Source organism: Lagenorhynchus albirostris, chromosome 7 (genome assembly GCF_949774975.1).
Source record: "Lagenorhynchus albirostris chromosome 7, mLagAlb1.1, whole genome shotgun sequence".
Classification (NCBI taxonomy): Eukaryota; Metazoa; Chordata; class Mammalia; order Artiodactyla; family Delphinidae; genus Lagenorhynchus; species Lagenorhynchus albirostris.
Genome location: NC_083101.1, coordinates 27,439,475 through 27,459,840, shown reverse-complemented (window position 1 = coordinate 27,459,840; position 20,366 = coordinate 27,439,475). Strand labels below are relative to the sequence as shown.

Sequence of the window (20,366 nt, the reverse complement as noted above, 5' to 3'; positions counted from 1 at the left end):
TATAATAAGAACTGTATGCCTTTATTTTGAGGAGGGGGACAGACAACCCCCAAATCTCAGTGGCTTACAACAGCAAAGATTTATTCCTCACTCCTGTGATGTGAAGGCTGTGGTTGCCTATGGGTTTGCTTTATGGCTTCCAGGCTGAGAAAGCAACCCCAGACATTACTTTCTCATGTCTAAGCCCAACCAGCAATCACTCTTTTTTTTTAAACATCTTTATTAGAGTATAATTGCTTTACAATGTTGTATTAGTTTCTGCTGTATAACAAAGTGAATCAGCTCTATGTATACATATATCCCCATATCCCCTCCCTCTTGCATCTCCCTCCCTCCCACCCTCCCTATCCCACCCCTCTAGGTGGCCACAAAGCACTGAGCTGATCTCCCTGTGCTATGCGGCTGCGGCTGCTTCCCAATAGCTATCTATTTTACATTTGGCTGTTAGAGCTTCTGTTCTGTCACCACCATGTCAAGTTTGCTCACATTCCATTGGCTGATGCAAGTCACATGGCCAAGCCTGGAAGGGAGTGAGGAATTGCTCTCCGTTCACCTACATGGAGGCATTGCCAGTCACATGACAATGGGAGGGGTTATATAATCCTCTCACAAGGAAGGGAGCCAGTAGTTGTAACAATAATACAATTTACCACAGTAAAATTTATAGTAGTCTGACTGTGTACTAGGTACAGTGCTAAATTTTACAGATGAGGAAATTGAGGTAGGGAGAATTACATCATTTACCTAGGGTCACATAACTGGGTACATCAGGGATTTCAACCTGGCTAATGCAAATCCAGAGTCCTTTGCTCTTATCCACTAAGCTTTAATGCATTTGTGAATTTATTGTGCCAAATCCTATGCTGGTACCTTCAGAGAGTGTGATGCCTAGAACTTTGTTACTTACCCATTCATTTATCAACCAACATTTGAAGAATGCCTGTTCACTGGGTTTGAGGAGGAGACAGACGAGATAAATGGGTAAAATATTACTAAATGGGGGTGAGTGCTAAGGAGAAGAATAAAGCAGGGCAGGAGGATGGAGAGTCCTGTGTGTGTGAACGTACAATTTTAGATACTGTGGTCAGAGAATCCTCATGGAGAAGGTGACATTTGAGCAAAGACCTGAAGAATGTCTGCTCCTTGAGGGCAGAATTTGTGTCTGTTTTGTTTGAAGTTGTATCCCCAGTTCCTGTAACAGGCACTGGCCCATAGCAGACACTCAATAATAATTTCTGAATGAATGAAAGGAGGTGAGGGAAGGAACTATTTGGATAACTTGAGGGGGAAGAGTGTTTCAGGCTGTAGAAACAGACAGTGCAAAGGCCCTGAGGCAGGAGGGTGCCTGGAGTGTTCCAGAGCTGAGTACACCCCAAGGAGAGAAGGAACACACGGGGTCTGGTAAAATCTGGGAGCCATTGTTAAGACTTCAGCTTAACTCTGAGTGAAATGGGGAGCCAGGGGAAGGCTTTGAGTGAGAAGTGACAGGAACCTGGCTTGGGTTTTCATAGGATCATTCTGGGTGATGTTGGAGAATGGACGGAAAGAGGAAAGTACAGAATCAGGAAGACCAATGAGGAGGCCCTGAAATACCAAGTCCCCGGGGCACTCTGGAAGCTGGGATGAATAAATCTGGGGATCTGTCCAGTGCAGTGATTGTTAAATTTCTTTGTGCATCTTCATCTGCTGGGATACTTAGTAAAAACGCAGATTTCGGACCCCATCCCCAGAAAACCTGATCTGGTGGTCTGGGTTGTGGATATTGAGATCTGCCTCCCCTCACCCATGATTCTGAAGCAAGTGGTTCTCGAACTACAGTTGGAGACTTACTGGGCCTTAAATGATTGACATCTGATGAGTTAACCACGTGGCATGGACCTTCCGAGGTTTGTAGACGTGGAAGAGGGTGGGTAGGTCACACGCCCGGCTTCGCCGTGGCCGGGTAGGTGGCACGACCCCTCCCGTCCCCAAGCCTTAGGCAAAGCAGGGTTCTCTTTCCGCCTCTGCTCCGTTTCTAGAACACAGGGAGGCTGGTCCTGGGAAGCGGGCGCGCCGTGGGGGGAGGGGGGAGGGAGGGACCTGCGGAGTCCGGGTCAGAAAGGGGCCCCCTGGGTCCCCGAGACAAAGGGCGGTGTCCTATAAAGGCGGTAGCGGAGGCGCGGCGCCCAGGCGAGGGCGACAGCTACGGCGCGCGCGGGCTCCTCGATCTTGGAGAGGAGGTGCGTGGACTCCGAGAGGGACGTGGGCACTGCCGGGGCTGGTGGGCCAGCGGGTCTCCGGCGCAGCTCCCCGAGTCCGAGCCGCACTCGCTGCGGAGGGCAGGGGTGTGGAGTTGACTTGGTGGCAGCCACCAAGGCGACTCGGTGAGAGAACCTGGGGGCTTTTCGCGGAGCAGGGGCGGTGGTGCGGCTCCGGGGGAGCCTGGCGGGTCCTCTAGCGCGTGTTGGCGGGGCTGCTGCGCCTTGGTGTCCGATGCCCGGGCACCCCTTGATGTGTCTCCGAGGGCCGCTTAGGCAGCTTCTGCGTCGGGATGAGCGACTCCTGGACACCTGGCAGGTGCGAAACTTTAGCCGAGATGCTTTCCCGGACGCCTGAACTTCATCGCAAGGCAGGCGCTGCCGGCGAAGGGGAGCAAAAGTTATACAAAGAAAAAGGGAAAAGCCGGGAATGAAGCGGTCAAGGGCAGCAGGTTGGGCGGGGTGGGCGGCGAGGCGCGGGTGCTGAGTGCGTTTTGGAACAGGTGGCGCTCCCAGTGCGCCGGGAGCGCACCCAAAGACCCGCATTCATAGCAAATGTACTTATTTAGAAGAGTTGTCTACCGAGAAAAGTAATTGCATAATAGTATGTATTCTGATTTTTAAAGGATACATATATTTTATATAAAATATATATGTGTGTGTGTGTGTATATATATATATATATATATATACACACACACACACACACACATATATTATATATACACACACCAAACTGGCTACTGCTGGGGAATGAGTTTGAATAGGTAGATGGATAAGGATGGTCTTTTATTTTTTGCTTTATCACTTGTGTACTGCTTGAATTTTTTTTTCTAAAGTTATCATGTGTTACTTCTATAGTAACTTCAAAAGGCAAAGCTGTGCCTAGTGTTGGAGGTTAGGCACCTTCCCCTAACGAACTTGTATAAACCACACTTCACTGCCCTCTTTCTGGACAGTGTTTCCGCTTACTTTTAAAAGAAAGATGAAAGAGACAAATACACAGGACCAAAGGCCAGAAAGAGAAATTTAAAGTTTTATGAAAAAAGAGCAGTGTGAGTCTGAATGCCTGGGACAGGCCACCATAGAAATGTTAGCTGTACTTCTGTGCTGCAACCTTTCTAGCTGACCTGGGCTCTGTGTCCAGGAAACACCCACACGAAAAAGCAGCACCTTTTCTGGGGGCATAATTGTTCTTTTCTCCAGTAACCTGTTACCTTCTGTGGTGACAGTATAAGTAGAAGTTTGTGCACACCTGTATTCCTATTCAGTTTACTGTGACATTCCTCCTGTCCAGGCATTCTTAGTCTGGGGCCCATGACACACACCCACTCGGGTGTATGGATAGAATTCAGGCGTTCTATATATTTAGGTGGGAAAAAATTACATCTTTATGTCTACTGACCTTTAGTTTAAATTTAGCATTTCCTTTATTTATGAATGTGAGTAAAAACTACTTTGGCACTAGTCGTGCTGATGACTTTGTCACCAATAAAAATCATACTTTCAACTCATGTTGCAGATCTTCTGAAAAAATCATTTAAGTATCACTACATGATAACAAATCTGTTTAATGTGTTAAGAGTGAAGCACAGGTATTACTGTCTTGCTTTTTAGAATTATTTTAATACCTGTGAAGTATAATTGGTTATTTTATGTGTCTATTTTAATTCATACATTTAAAACTCTTATTCTGAGAAGGGAACCAAAGGCTTTTTCCTTCATGTATTTGAAATCATTGTTCTGAGATGAAATCCGTCCCTAGGCTTCCCCAGACTGCCAAAAAGGTCCATGGCACAAAAAAGGTTATGGACCCTGACTCAGCAGGAGTCAGTGGTGACATAGATGCATAAATACTCAGGCTTGGGACACAGGCTCTGCCACACAGGGATGTGTGACTTGGGACAAAAAAACTTCACGCCTGTTTCAACATCTGTCAGATGTTCTCTGATTCTGCGGCATCTGGGGTACTTTTTAAGTTCTTAAATTACTCTGAATCAAGATTAGCAGCCATCAGTCCTTGCAACAGGAAAAACACTAAATGCCACTTTCCTTTGATTTATTAAGTCCTTAGCAATTTTCCAGTGACCTCTACTTTGAGTTTTTCCAGCTTGTTAAATCACTGATTTCTATTTCCCCCTGTGGAGAAGGAGAGTAACACACTTGAGGATAAGTCAACAAGTAATTATTAAGCATGTCCTAGGATGGCAAGGCTACGTACGTTTCAGAAGCCTTCTCTTCTCCCCATTTCCTCTGTCTGCTTCTCACAATAGGATGGAGCCCTCTCAGAAGAGAACACCAGTTAGTTTATCCTGCCTAATCTTTTCTTCCCAGCTTGAAAAAGACCCCCCATGGGACTAGTGAATGAGCTAAAGCCTCTTTTGACAAGAGAAGCTTAAAAGTGACTTTGCTTCCAACAGTCCTGGCTGCAAAGCAACCAGCCTTGGTGTGAGCAAAACTGAATAGTTTTTTAAATCCCCTTGATTTAGGTTCAAACCTTCATATTTTAGGTATAGTTGGATACAGGTCTGACAAAGCTCATATTTTCATTGTAGATCCAAAGGCTAGGTTATTTAGAAATAACTTAGGTAGATAAAAGGCAAGGGCAGGGCATTGTGGCATTTCAGCGTAGAAAGAGGCCTTGGGGATCACTCCGTTCAGTTTGAAAGCCCCCTAGAATGCCTGAGTTCGGTGCTGTTTCTCTGCTCCTATAGCCCCTGTGCTTCCCTCTCTGTGTCACAGGACAGTGGGCTCCTCAGTGTCCAGCAGTGAGCACAGTGTCTGGCACGTAGAGTCAGTAAGTGTTGATAGTAAAGCTTAGAGTGCATGTGACTGTCTTGGATCATGGGTCCAACTAGGAGTGTCTCCACAGAGAGAGGAAATAGACTTAAGTGGCTGATGGAGGGAGCCTGAGGCCAGCCGGCGAACTTGAGCCGCTATGATTCTGCTCACCACTGGCTTCTCAGCACAGCACTGGCCTCTCCAACCCAGGCAGAAGCAGGAAAGGCATCAAGAACCTGCATGGGGAAATATCCTGGGGGGCATATATCCTTGTAGCTTATTTTATACATAATAGTTTGTACCTCTTAATCCCTTAGATACTGCTTCCTTCTCAAACATAGTTTTGCTAGGTCTCAGAACTCCTGTTTGGAGAGTAGAGCAGTGTTCTCAGCATTGGGTACACGCGGAGATCACACAGGGGTGCGCTGCTTGGATCTCACTTCAAGCAAAAACTTGCAGTTCAGCTGCAGGGAGTGCAGTTAGCCGACAGCCTTCAGTGGCAGTGCCCTCAGGAGGGGGCCTCCGTTCTTCCGGCAGCCCCCAGCCTATGAGTGAGCATGGCAGCGCTGCCAGGATCTGGTGATTTCTGCCCAGTGGGGTCTCCTCTACAGTCACTCTTTGCCCTAGAGCTCCCTGTTGGGTTGACTGCCCTTTTAACAGGTCTGCATCACAGCCTACCCTCTTGTACCATATGTGCCGGTTTTTAACCCTCCAACTCCTTCCTGCAACGTGGGCTGTTAACACAAACAACAGGTGTGGGAGGAAACTGGGACTTTGAGCGGCACCTACCAAGTGCCTGACATCCTACATGGCGCTTTGTATAACTTTTCTCAGATATTCGGGATGTTTACCTACAAACTCATATCCTCAGGAAAGCCCAAATAACACTAGGAGATTGGGATTGACATATATCCACTAATATGTATAAAATAGATTACTAATAAGAACCTGCTGTATAAAAACATACATAAAATAAAATTCAAGAAAAGAAATAGAAAAAAGGTAGAACTTAGGGAGAAGTTCAATAGCATTGACCCAATCATTTTGGTCTTGACATGGTTCTTTTACACCTTTCTCTCGTCAGCAAGTGCAGCTCTGGACTTGGCCCTTGGTGTGTGGGACCTTCTGCTGTGATTTTTAAGTGCTTATGTATGTGCTGCCTCCTCCACCAGACCATCCAATAAGCTCCTTGAGCACCAGTACCCAGTCCTACCATGTCCACAAACCCATGGAACAGAACAGGTCTACAGGAAGGGTTAAAATAAAGCAACAAAGGCAGCAAGAGTCAAGAGATTACAGTAGAGACTTGGTTACAGGAAAACAAGGGATCACCCCCAGGAATATTCAGTACCTCACAAGTCATTTTTCTTTATAAATATATTTATTATTTTGTTGTATTTATTCCCCAACACTTTTATAGCCATTACTATGTGTCAGGCACTGTTATAGTGATTTACAAATATTAACTTATTTAATTCTCCTAATAGCCTTTGTCTTCCACCAGTGGCTGTGGGCATGGGGGGCTCTGGGATGGCCTGGAAGCCTTTATAGGAATGAAAAGGAGGATTGGATCTGCTCTTTAAAGAATGTGTAGAAATAGGCAAGAAGACAGCAAGGAGGGAATTAAAGGGACAGAAAGATGGCATGTGTGAAGGTGTGGAGTTAGGAATATTTACTACTCTTTGTGGGCACAGGAAGGGGCCCTCTGCCCAGGTTGCTGAGACTGGAGCAGGCGGCAAACTGATAGCCATAAACCGAGAGCACCAAACGTTGGGTGCTGGGCTGTGGCTCGTTTGCTGATGCGTCATAAAGGTTCCCATTAACGTAGGTTAATCCAAGCCACCTGAACAAAGGGGCCTATGCCTCTAAATGTTAAAAAGGGCACAGTTAAGAATTGGCAATATGCGATAATAATCACCTCTCCCAGGGTTGGAAAGGTCATCCAAATTCAACCTTGGAGAGCCTGGATATCTTCCACAGCATCCACGCCAAATCGTCACCCCCCCCACCCCTTTTCTTCTTTTGTCACGCTAAACAACCCCACTTCTGCTCCTCACGCAGCTGGGTTTCAAGGCTCTTCATCATCCTGTTCATTCCCCTCTAAATGTGGTCCAGTCTAGATATTTTAGCTCTTACACAGCGGGCCCAATCCTGCAGATGAGGTCGGCCAGCTAAGAGGAGAGTTGTGCTGTCACCTTCTTCACTCCAAATATTATCTCATTAATGAAACCTAGGATCTCAGCACCCCCCTTTTTAAAGAATCTATATTCAACTCTCTATTAGCAAATATATGTTTTATTCACACACGTACTCAATCCTACACTGTGCCTGATTCTGAACAATTAGGAAGAGTTGGTTATAACAGTAGTAATAGGGGTATTAAGATAAAACCACCTTTTAACTGGAGGCTTCAAAACACCCAGGGAGAGAAACGCTGAAGGAAGGTGTTCTTATCCTGCCCTTTCTTCTGCCATGTTTTCTTCCCTTGTCAAAGGAAGATTCAAAGCACCTGGAAATGAGGCAATGCATTTCCTAAGATCTGAGTGGAGAAGACTAACATCTCAAGTTCCTGGAAGGACATGTGCTACCCAGCAGGCCTCTGACAAGGTATTGGCCCTCAGGGCCCTTTCTCTTTCTCGTCTCAGGAGCTCCAACATGACCAGAAAGATCTTCACAAACACCAGGGAGCGGTGGAGGCAGCAGAACGTCAACAGTGCCTTTGCCAAGCTGAGGAAGCTCATCCCCACTCACCCTCCCGACAAGAAGCTGAGCAAAAACGAAACGCTTCGCCTGGCGATGAGGTACATCAACTTCCTGGTGAAGGTCTTGGGGGAGCAAAGCCTACAGCAAACGGGAGTGGCTGCTCCGGGAAATATTCTGGGCCTCTTCCCCCAAGGACCCCACCTGCCGGACAGGACTCTCCTTGGTGATTACCAGGTTCCATCATCCGGCCCAAGCCACCACATTCCGTAGTGGGGCTCTGGCTGTCGTCACCCCAGGCAGCACTGGTTCAGAAGTAACTAGCTGTCAACAGCCTTTTGCATGTTCCAGAGTCAACCTGATGAACAATTTGTGAGGCATGAATTTAAGCTTCATAGGAGATGGCTCAGGGTCGGCTTCAGGATGCTGAAAGGGACCATGAGGAACGTGGCTTGGGCGTCTGTCACCCCCCACCCCCAGGGCTTCAGTCAGATCAGCCTGTCTCTGTCTATGTTATAAATCTGGGTTCTGCATAAGCTGTTGTTTGAAAAAAAAAAAAAGACCCTTAGGTTAAAAACTGGTTTGAAAATCACTGTTTTACTCCGTATGTTTTCAGTTATAAGAAAGTTTTCTCAAAATGGATCTCAGATGGTTGAGTAGAAAATGCTTCCCTCTGAACATATTTTAAAGTTTGTTTTGAAAAATGAGGCATATTTGATCAAGGGTGAACAATGTAAGACAAATGAAAAGATAGCCCTTGCAGAAACCAACCTGGAGACTTGCAGGAACATCTGTGAAGAAAAGACCCTCCTGACATGTGAGGACCACAGGAAGGCAGCAGATACCTGTGGAAGAGCTCTGCATCCTTTATCTCTATGGACATGTGAGGTGTCACTTGCATAGGGCTGTGTATGTATATGTCATCTCTAAAGCCAAATGGTGGATTATACCTGTGAGAGGAAAGGACCTGATAATTTACGAGAGTTCATAGTTTTCTTATGAAAACCAGCTAGCTAAAATAGGTTTTCTAACCCCTTAGTTTCCCATCTTTCACACAGCTGAGTTTCTGCTGACTTAAGACCTGTAAAATTCAAATATAATGATGAAAATCTAAATATTACCATTTAATAGAGAGCTTAACAAAAGATGTAGAGTAGACAATAGGAATGTTGATACCAGACTTTAATGAATTAATGAACCTGTGATCTGTTTTCCCTGCTGTGGAGCATTAGCTCAATCTTACGCTGGGAGAGGTGGTACCCACGATGAGTGAAACAGCGTGGATCTGGCAGAACTCACCCCCTTGTGCCACCCTGATGATGCTTAGATTCAAAAATGAATCCCATAGTTGAGCCCAGAATACAAATAATGTCATTTGATTGTCTATGGGACATTTTATTTCCCCAGAGTTCTTGGTGGTGCATTGGTTTTAAAACCGTCTGAACTACAGGTAGGAAATAGATGGATTTGAGATCATGTATACACAGTAGAGGAATTTAAATTTTCTGCCACTCTAGAAAGAAGGTATTTGATTTACGAAAGGCTGAAATGAGCCTCTTTGGTTTGGTGCTTAGAAGAAATCTGGATGAGGCGCCCTCAAAATCTCATTCTCCCAAAACAGCAAGGTCATCATGTCTTTAAACTCTGCACAGCGTTGACGCTTGTAGAACAACGCATTTATCAGAAACAATGCATTTTCCGTGTAGATCCTTTCTTTAAACTGCATTCAGTAAATGTCCCCACAGACCCAGAATAGTCCTGGGAAACACATAAGCACAGAGACCAGGGGATTTCCCCTGAATTTGCATTTCTTTCTCATGAGCTTATGTGGACTTAAATTTGTCCCCAAACTACCAGGTGATAGTACATCTCAAAGCTTTAATGACAGTTTGTCAATTGAGTAATATTGCTTATTCTCTCATCTGGCATTAACTCAAAGTAACACTTTTGACAACACTTTTGACCAAGTCTAATTAACTCAAAGTAACACTTTTGACAGCATTTTTATATTAGCCTCATGTTGCTGAGGAAGGCAGAGAAGACCTCTTTGCCTGAACACGGGATTTTACTGCTCTTCTCAGAATGAGTGCACTTCTCTGCTGCTGGGGCCATGTCAGTTGTGCACAGAAGGCCTTTCCACTGAAAAGTAACCGAGTACCGCCAAAAAGTCGTGAGGAGATTGAGTATCGTTAAACTAAATGAGGGAACAGTTATTTAAAGAAACCCTATAGGAAATTCCTACAATAAATGAATAAACATTTAAAATATTACTTAATGTAATTCATCTCTTAAATGATTTCTTTTGCAAGTTGGATTTTGGCCTATCAAGTTGTGTTAGGTTAAAGTGACTGTCAAAAGGAATTGTAGTTATATGGACCAAAACCTTGCCAAGGTATCTGTGAGACTGGAAGCTAATTCTAAAATCACTCCACAGCCTTCCTTGGTGTCCTGTACTTACGGCTTGGTGATTGCAGTAGTAAGAATTTATGGTTCAAATGAATTCTAGTTCACTGATGGTACATCTCTTTATGGACCATTTGCACCCAAAAGAAAACTTTAGACAGATTATATCATTTATGCTACTCTGTTACTTGAAAACAAGTGTTTGTTCTGCTATGGGCACCACTGGAAACTTCCGGAAGCCAAGTATAAACAGGCCCATTTATTTATACAGATCATTAGATTGGCTAATTCTACTCCTCCTTTTACAGAGGAGAAAACAGTCCAGAAGGTTTTGAAGTAACTTTCCAGAGGTCACATGGACAGTTAGTGCAGCCCAGGACATAGTGTGAGATCTTCTGAGCCAGCACGTCCAGCCTGTCTACAGCCCTGTTCAGCCACTAAGGATTTTAGGATTGAAAATGGCCAAGCACCTCATTATTAGACTCATCTCTTTTCAATAGTGTTCAGTGATCTTCATATGCCTTTTAATTGAAATTGAATTATTGTGCTTTGTAGAATGTGATTAGAGGTACCAACCAAAGATTTTATTTGGTGATGTGTTTTGTGAGTTTGTAATCATTGATTCTAAATTGCTATTTAACTATTAACTTATTGAAAATAAATTATTTAAGAAAAGAAATTGTTTTTTTTTTTTTAGAAAGTATTTCACAAATTTACTAAGCACATCCACCCATTCTGTCCATCCTTTGAACCCCACTCCCCCTGTTATCTTGAGTCTAAAAAAAAAATCTAGGGCTTCCCTGGTGGTGCAGTGGTTAAGAATCTGCCTGCCAATGCAAGGGACACGGGTTCGAGCCCTGGCCTGGGAAGATCCCACGTGCCGCGGAGCAACTAAGCCTGTGCACCACAACTACTGAGCCTGAGCTCTAGAGCCCACAAGCCACAACTACTGAGTCCACGTGCCACAACTACTGAAGCCTGTGCACCGCAACAAGAGAAGCCACCACAGTGAGAAGCCTGCACACTGCAACGGAGAGTAGCCCCCACTCACTGCAACTAGAGAAAGCCCGCGCACAGCAATGAAGACCCAACACAGCCAAAAATAAATACATTTATTAAAAAAAAATATCTAGCATCCCCTAATTAGTCCCTCCCTTCACTTCATTTTTCACACAGCTTCCTAACTGTCCTTCTCAAATCACAGCTATGGTCAGGTCGTCCCCTGCTATCAAACCTTTAGTGTCTTGTCCACCAGACTGAGACAGATGCCATACCCCAGCAAACCAAGCCCTCTGCAGCCTGGCTCAATGTACTATTCCCTTTACTTTCCACAATTGCCTAAGTATTTTATACCTGCTAATGAAACCACTTCACTTGGTGGTCCAACAGGCCACACTCTAATACCTCTGACTTTCCTCTTGTGAGTCCATCTGCTTGCACTAAATTCCACTTGCTAAAATCCTTCATGACTGATCTTAAATACCACTCCTTCAGGAAGCTTGACTCATCTTAAACACCACCTTACATGAAGTCCTCCTAGATTTCCACGACTCAGTCTAATTTCTCCTTTTGTAGAATCCTCTTATATGCTTCAAGACCCTTACTTCCTCTCCCCTGTGTTATATACATCTTGTGCATATTCTGTCCCCAGCAACAAGTTAAGATCTCCTTGAGGGCAGTGACAGTTTATAACATTGAGTCTTCACAACAGCCCTGCCAGTGACCTCACTTTTAAAATGAGAAAACTATACCGAGACTAGCTCCATTAAGAATACTCCTCTAGCCTCCCCTGAAAGACGACACTGAAATGCAACTTGAACAGGCTGAACTTTCGTGAGAAATCCCAAGTCTAAAGCTCTTCTTTTTTTTTTTTAATTTTTATTGGCGTATAGTTGATTTACAATGTTGTGTTAGTTTCAGGTGTACAGCAAAGTGAATCAGTTATACGTATACATATATCCACTCTTTTTTAGATTCTTTTCCCATCTGGGCCATTACAGAGCATTGAGTAGAGTTTCCTGTGCTATACAGTAGGTCCTCATCAGTTATTTATTTTATATATAGTAGTGTGTATGTGTCTATCCCTAAAGCTCTTCTTAAAAGTTTGTTTCTCAAAATATCCATTCACCAAGTCTCTTGCAGCACCTGCCTGATGAGGTTTCACCAGCTAAGAATGGCTTGAGATGACCCAAATATGTATAAGTTACACACAACAGGCTTTGTCCTTAAAAGGCCAAAGGATGAAAGGGGTCAGGAGAATGGACAGCTTAACTGCTGACCTGCAGGCCAAAGGTTAGCTAAAAGTCATATCCTTAAATAAAAAGGTCAAAGATAAGGAGGGAATCTAAAAGCTTAATGGCAATGCAAAGTGGGGGATTTAAAGTGGCAGGTGTTAGGAAGGAATGCCAAGGGGAGAGTGTGGTTCAGGATTATAAGAAGCCAGGGCATGGGCTCCTAAACACACCCTCCCTTCTATGACTATTGGAGTTTACTATAAACAGGGAAATTTCTGTTCTATTTTCTCTTTATTGCTAATGACCTATCATTAGCATTAAAAATCACTAGGTTTAAAAGATTTTTAATCTAGATTTTAAAAAGCACTAGATTTTTACATAAACCTTAGTTAGGTTTGTAATCTACCAAATAATGTTTACTCTAAGAATTTAATTTCCAGAGCTCAAGGGGGTAGTCGAATGAGGCAAGCTGTAGACTTGCCTTTTCTGGATAATTTTAAAAATCAGGGTTATCCAATATGTTCATACACTTGGACCTTAGTAACTCTTCTTCGAGGAAGCTATCATAAAGAAATAATCAGAATTATGGTCAAAGGATTATATATATGGGTATCTATTTCAGAATTGTTTACAATACAATGTAAGTAAAACTAAAGTAAATTTATGGTAATAAAAGTCAGAGCCAAGATTTGCTGAGTGCTTACGATATGCCAGGCACTGTGACAAGAGCTTCCTGCATATCAGCTCACCTAATCTTCATAACAATATTATATTGCTAATATAATATCAATTATATGTATTGTTCTCACTTCACAGATGATGAAACTGAAATTTAGGAGATTTTTTTTTAATGGGTGAATTAAAAAAATTGTTTTTAAATTTTATATTGGAGTATATTTGATTAATAATGTTCTGTTAGTTTCAGGTGTACAGCAAAGTGATCAGTTGTACATGGACATGTATCTATTCTTTTTCAAATTCTTCTCCCATTTAGGTTATTACAGAGTACTGAGTAGAGTTTCCTGTGCTATACAGTAGGTCCTTGTTGGTTATCTATTTTAAATATAGCAGTGTGTACATGTCAATCCCAAACTCCCAATCCATCCCTTCTCGCTCCCCACTTCCCCCTGGTAACCATAAGTTCATTCTCCAAGTCTGTGAGTCTGTTTCTGTTTTGTAAATAAGTTCATTTGTATCATTTTTTTAAGATTCCACATATAAGCAATATCATATGATATTTGTCTTTGTCTGGCTTACTTCACTTAATATGATCATCTCTATGTCCATCCATGTTGCTGCAAATGGCATTGTTTTATTCTTTTTAATGGCTGAGGATTATTCCATTGTATATATGTACCACATCTCCTTTATCCATTTATCTGTTGATGGACATTTAGGTTGCTTCCATGTCTTGGTTATTGTAAACAGTGCTGCAATGAACATTGGGGTGCATGTATCCTCTCAAACTGTGTTTTTCTCAGAATATATGCCCAGGAGTGGGATTGTTGGATCATATGGTAGCTCTATTTTTAGTTTCTTAAGGAACCTCCATGCTGTTCTCCATAGTGGCTATACCAATTTACATTTCCATCAACAGGGTAGGAGTGTTCCCTTTTCTCCACACCCTCTCCAGCACTTATTTTTTTGTAGATTTTTTGATGGTGGCCATTCTGACTGGTGTGAGGTGATATCTCATTGCAATTTTGATTTGCATTTCTCTAATAATTAACAATGTGGAGCATTTTTTCATGTGCCTGTTGGCCATCTGTATGCCTTCTTTGGAGAAATGTCTATTTAAGTCTTCTGCTCATTTTTTGATTGGGTTGTTTGTTTTTTTGATTTTGAGCTACATGAGCTGTTTGTAAATTTTGGAGATTAATCTCTTGTCGGTCACATTGTTTGCAAATATTTTGTCCCATACTGTGGGTTGTCATTTTGTTTTGTTTATGGTTTCCTTTGCTGTGCTTTTGAGTTTAATTAGTTGCCATTTGTTTACTTTTGTTTTTATTTCCATTACTCTAGGAGATGGCTCGGAAAAGATATTGCTGAGATTTATGTCAAAGAGCGTTCTGCCTATGTTTTCCTCTAAGAGTTTTATAGTATCTGGTCTTACATTTAGGTCTTTAACCTATTTTGAGTTTATTTTTGTGTATAGTGTTAAAGAAAATTCTAATTTCATTTGTTTTACATGTAGCTGTCCAGTTTTCCCAGCAGCATTTATTGAAGAGACTGTCTTTGTCTTTTCTCCATTGTATAATCTTGCCTTCTTTGTAGTAGATTAATTGACCATAGGCACATGTCTGGGCTTTCTATCCTGTTCCATTGATCTATATTTCTGTTTTTGTGCCAGTACCATACTGTTTTGATTACTGTAGCTTTGTAGTATAGTCTGAAGTCAGGGAGCCTGATTCCTACAGCTATGTTTTTCTTTCTCAAGATTGCTTTAGCTATTCAGGGTCTTTTGTGTCTCCATATAAATTTTAAGATTTTTTTGTTCTGGTTCTGTGAAAAATACCATTGGTAGTTTGACAGGGATTGCATTGAATCTGTAGACTGCCTTGGGTAGTATAGTCATTTTGACAATATTGAGTCTCCCAATCCAAGAACATGGTATATCTTTCCATCTGTTTGTGTAATCTTCGATTTCTTTCATCAGCATCTTATGGTTTTTGTAGTACAGGTCTTTTGTCTCCTTAGGTAGGTTTATTCCTAGGTATTTTATTCTCTTTGATGCGATGGTAAATGGGATTGTTTCTTTAATTTCTCTTTAGGAGATTATTTAACTTGCCCAAGTTTCCACTGTTGGAGCCAGAATTCAACCCTTGTCATTTTTACTCAAAATCACTGCTTTACACAGACATTTTTTTTTTTCCATCAGAGTTCTTGATTCTTTTTGAGCCTAACTACCTTAATAGACCCTCACAGACCAGGCATATTATCCAGTAACATTATTGGGTAAACAAACACAACTCCAAAAAAACCAAGCTTCCTGTTCAGAAGCACCAGGCTGGGGGGTAATACAATAAGTCCCCGGCAGGTAGACTGTTCTATAGAGGCAGGATTGAATGTGAGCCCACAGTGCAACTGGACTGTGCCACAGTCTGGACTTGATGGGGTGCCAACATGAGCTGGCTTCATTTTTTCTCAGTCACTGTGGCAAACTAAAGAATGTTGCTCACCATCTGGTTCTACAAGAATGAAGTCACTAGCCACGGCAGTCACTGACCTTTAATACAGCCTGAAAGGAGTTCAGCGTGGAGATCAGGAATGAGGCACTCTGTGCTTTGGTAAGAACTGGGAGAACAGGCCTTCAGATAGTTCGATATTTGCAGGAGAAAATTTTATGGACCCAATTTCTTTCATTTTCTTTTACCTAGAAAAGCACTAAAATCATTAATGGAGACATATGCTTAGCCCAGCAGCAACCTTCTACTGAGATGTGTGCCTGATTGCACATACCCGCTTCACCAAAATCACATATATATTGACCTCCCCCGACCCTTCTCTTTGGAGAAGTCCCTCAGAGCTATCTGAGAGGCTGTTTCCGGGCTATAGTCTTCATTAAGCTGCCCAGTAAAACTGAAGTCACAGCTCTCACAGTGTGCATTTTTTGGTTTTTTTTCAGCTGACACTGCCTTCAACCATGCTCTGCCTGATCTTCCTTTTCCATGCTATAATGGCGTTTCGGCAGAGCCCATGCCTTTCCAGTCTTTCAGGAATAAAAAGACCAGTTCAGGCCAATTCAAAAGCCCATCTCATCTCCTTCCCACCTCCACCATATATTGTAAAATGCTTGGGTGTAAAAATTAGTTTTTAGAAGACAGTCACCTATATACTTGCAAAGAGAACTTTCTAAGCAAAAGGTTAAAAATACACATCTTCTTTCTTTTCCTAAGCACTTTGATTTAAAGAATAAATGTGTAAGTGTTACATGGTCAGATAAAATGTTTAAGTGAATGTGCTAAATATGTATAAATTTTAAAAGCTATATGTTTTATCATTTGTGGTTATAAGTATACTAAATTTAAATGGACTCAATTCAGCTGCCATGCTTTTATAAATTGATAAAGTATTCTAAAATCTATAGTTTTTGTATTCCAGAAGTGATGCTTTTAAAGATATGATTGATATAATGGGGGGATATGGTAATATGCTCAGAAAATTGTTATCAAAAAGTTATTTTCCAAAGCTATCTTTAATGAAAAAAATGGAGAGTGGAAGTGGGGTTAGTAACAGTAGTATTTATTCTTTTAAAAATATTTTTGAGCTCTGCAAAAGACAGTGTCAAGAGAAGGAGAAAGCAAGCCACAGGCTGGGAGAACATATTTGCAAAAGACACATCTGATATAGGACTGTTATCCAAAATATACAAAGAACTCTTAACACGCAACAAGAAGAAAACAAACAACCTGATTAAAAAATGGACCAAAGACTTTAACAGATACCTCACCAAAGAAGATATGCAGATGGAAAATACACCTATGAAAAGATGCTCCGCATCATATGGCATCAGGGAAATGGAACTTGAAACAATGAAATACCACAACACACTTATTAGAATGGCTGATATCTGGAACACTAAATGCTGGAGAGGAAGGGGAGCAACAAGAACTCTCATCTGTTGCTGATGGAAGTGCAAAGTGGTGCAGCCACTTTGGAAGGCATTTGGCAGCGTCTAACAAAACTAAATATATTCTTCCATATGATCCAGCAATTGTGCTTTTTAGCATTTACCCAGAGGAGATGAAAACTTGTGTCCACACGAAGACCTTTACATGGACGTTCACAGCAGCTTTATTAGTAATTGCCAAAATCTGAAAGTAACCAAGATGTCCTTTCAGTAGGTGAATGGGTAAATAAATTGTGGTACATCCAGACTATGGAATATTATTCAGCACTAAAAAGAAATGAGTTATCAAGCCATGAAAAGATATAGAGGAACCTTAAATGCATATTACTAAGTGAAAGAAACCAATCTGAAAAGGCTACATACTGTATGATTCCAACAATATGACATTCTGGAAAAAGGCAAAACTATGGAGACAATAAAAAGATCAGCATTGCCAGGGGTGGGAGGGGGAGGGATGAATAGGCAGAGCACAGAGAACAGTGAAAATACCCTGTGTGATACTATGATGACGGATACATGTCACTATACATTTATAGAAACCCTTAAAATGTACACCACCAAGAGTAAATTCTAATTGTTTTTCAATGGGTCTTTGTGCAAATATATTCTTATTTCCTCCTTTCTTATATCACCTTGCTTTTTTCTCTTAACACTATATTCCGGAGTTCTTCCCACACCAGAGAACTTTCTCATTCTTTTTAATATCTGAATGTATTATATCATGTAGATATACCTTAGTTAACCAGTACCTTATGAGGGACACAGGCTTTTTCCAGTCTTTTGCCAATACTAACAATCCCATGATGAATAGCCTTCAACATACATGATTTCCCAATTTTGCAGGTATATCTGTAGGATAAATGCATTCTCAGCAGCAATGTATGGGAATTCTTTTTTTTTTAATTTTTATTTATTTTTTTTATACAGCAGGTTCTTATTAGTTATCCATTTTATACATATTAGTGTATATATGTCAATCCCAATCTGTATGGGAATTCTTGTTTCCCCATGGATTCACCTGCAGAGTATGCTGACAATTGCTGGGATATTTGCCAGTCTGATAGGTGAAAATGCTATTTCAATGTGGTTTTAATTTGCATTTTTCTTTCTTTATTTAATGTATTTATTTTTGGCTGCCTTGGGTCTTTGTTGCTGTGCACAGGCTTTCTCTAGCTGCGGTGAGCAGGGGCTACTCTTTGTTGCAGTGCGTGGGATTCTCATTGCAGTGGCTTCTCTTGTTGCAGAGCACGGGCTCTAGGTACACAGACTTCGGTAGCTGTGGCACGTGGGCTCAGTAGTTGTGGCTCATGGGCTATAGAGCGCAGGCTCAGTAGTTGTGGCGCACCAGCTTAGTGGCTCCGCGGCATGTAGGATGTTCCTGGACCAGGTATCAAACCCATATCCCCTGCATTGGCAGGCAGATTCTTAACCACTGTGTCACCAGGGATGTCCCTGTGTTTTTCTTTTATGAGTGAGGCTGACATCACATGTTTATGGGTCATTTGTATTTCTGTGAACTGTCTGTAGATTTTCTTTTTTTCCATTGGGTTGTTAGGCTTTTTTCTTCCCAATTTTCAAAAGTTCTGTTTATATACAGGAGATCAACCTTTTGTCTATGATGTGAATTACAAGTATTTCCCCCAAATTTTTTCATTTGTCTTATGACTTTATTTATGGTGCTTATTTGCCATGTAATAAGAATTTTAATTTTATGCTGTGCAGTTTATCAATTTTATGGTTCTGGGTTTTTGAGTCACAGCTAGAAAAGCCTCCTTGACTCTGAGGTTTTATCCTCCTAGGTTCTCTTTAAAACCTTGCCATGAGACCTCATCTCTGAAGTTTCTGGGGTAAGAAATGGGAGGGGTGCTGAATATTCCCTCCTTTTTAATAAGAATGATTTATTAAGAAGTTTAATGTTACATATTTCAAATAAATTAAATTGGATAAAAATCGCTCCTTCACCAAATTCTAAATTTTCCTCTAATAAAGAGAAATTTCAAAAACTCACTCCCTGGAACTCTGACAAGAGGATGGGAGGAACTCAGGGCCCACCAGGTCTGAGACAGATTAGCACCACTATCCTGACCTGGCAGAGCTAAGAGGACACACACAATCTTGGGCTGGAAGAAAAACATCCAAAAGGCAGGAAGGAAAAAACACATAATAGAAGTTCAGAAGGGCAACTTTCTCAAAAATGGGGGCCCCAGGGCTTCCCTGGTGGCGCAGGGGTTAAGAATCTGCCTGCCAATGCAGGGGACACGGGTTCGAGCCCCGGTCCAGGAAGATCCCACATGCCATGGAGCAACTAAGCCCGTGTGCCACAACTACTGAAGTCTGCGCACCTAGGGCCTGTGCTTCGCAACAAGAGAAGCCACTGCAATGAGAAACCCTCGCACTGCAACGAGGAAGCAACATCTCCTGTGACCCCTGGTCTCCCCGGTGTAACGGGAACCCAGCTCAGATGTGGCCATGCAGAGGGGATGCCTGACAGGCCAGAGTGGTACAGGCCAAGATGTGTGCTTCCTGGGGCACAGAGCAGGGCAAAACCTCTACTGCCCCCTCCCCAAAAGAAGGACCAGGCAATACATTTTAATGAAAGTTTTGTTTTTTTTTTGTTGTTTTTTTTTTTGCGGTACACGGGCCTCTCGCTGCTGCAGCCTCTCCTGTTGTGGAGCACAGGCTCCGGACGCGCAGGCTCAGCGGCCATGGCTCACGGGCCCAGCCACTCCACGGCAAGTGGGATCCTCCCGGACCGGGGCATGAACCCGTGTCCCCTGCATCGGCAGGCGGACTCTCAACCACTGTGCCACCAGGGAAGCCCTAATGAAAGGTTTTTTGAAATCTATTGAGATTGATATGAGATATATGATATTAATACATTGCCTTGCCTTGCTGGAATAAATATTTACGTGGTCATGGTATAATTGTATTTTCATATACTGTCAAATTGTGTGCCCCATCTATATCTTGACCGTGATATAAGGCATCTCTGAAAAAGTCAGACTTTTTCAAAAGGAGCCTTTACTAAAACCTAAGTGGGTATGCAGAGCACCTTGTCTAAGGACACCTTGTGCCATTGCCTTTTCTGCCACTCCATCACTCTATGTAAGAGGATGTGTGAAATGCAACTGTTTCAACCCACAGCCCAAGAGAGACAGGGGCTGTCAGAGCTAATCAGTTTCTCAGGCTTCCTTGATCTGCTTCCTACCCCTTTCTCTGGATATCAGGCCTCCAGATACCCAGATCACACTTAAGGTATTTTGCATGTTCACTTTGGCTTCTGGCAGATAGAAATTCTTTTCTTATCTGCCTTCCTAGACTAAATTTCCTCCCTAAGCTCCAGAGCTTCTGAAAACAGCCTTGCACTGTCTCCTTTGTCCT

General features: G+C 42.3%; 2 protein-coding genes and 1 long non-coding RNA gene across 7 annotated transcripts in view; 2 read left to right on the top strand and 1 right to left on the bottom strand.

Moving 5' to 3' along the window:
- LOC132523466 (uncharacterized) overlaps positions 1 to 20,366 on the bottom strand; it is an 84,098-nt gene that overhangs the window by 35,071 nt on the left and 28,661 nt on the right. The window lies entirely within an intron of this gene.
- Positions 2,118 to 10,800, top strand: TAL2 (TAL bHLH transcription factor 2). Of its 5 annotated transcripts, none has more exons than XM_060154699.1 (3): positions 2,118 to 2,219; positions 7,640 to 8,627; positions 10,430 to 10,800. In XM_060154699.1, exon 2 carries the CDS (start codon positions 7,674 to 7,676, stop codon positions 7,989 to 7,991), a length of 318 nt encoding a protein of 105 aa, XP_060010682.1. In that variant the 5' UTR covers positions 2,118 to 2,219; positions 7,640 to 7,673; the 3' UTR covers positions 7,992 to 8,627; positions 10,430 to 10,800. The 5 variants fall into 5 exon arrangements, with proteins under 5 accessions (XP_060010682.1, XP_060010683.1, XP_060010685.1 ...); XM_060154700.1 differs by having other exon boundaries at positions 2,144 to 2,219; positions 7,664 to 8,627; XM_060154702.1 differs by lacking the exon at positions 2,118 to 2,219 and adding an exon at positions 2,226 to 2,363.
- The window catches only part of TMEM38B (transmembrane protein 38B), a 112,128-nt gene continuing 99,472 nt past the window's right edge, over positions 7,711 to 20,366 (top strand). The window contains exon 1 of the mRNA XM_060154696.1: positions 7,711 to 7,819. The gene's annotated coding sequence lies outside the window, so the exon portion shown is untranslated. The remainder of the gene's footprint in view (positions 7,820 to 20,366) is intronic.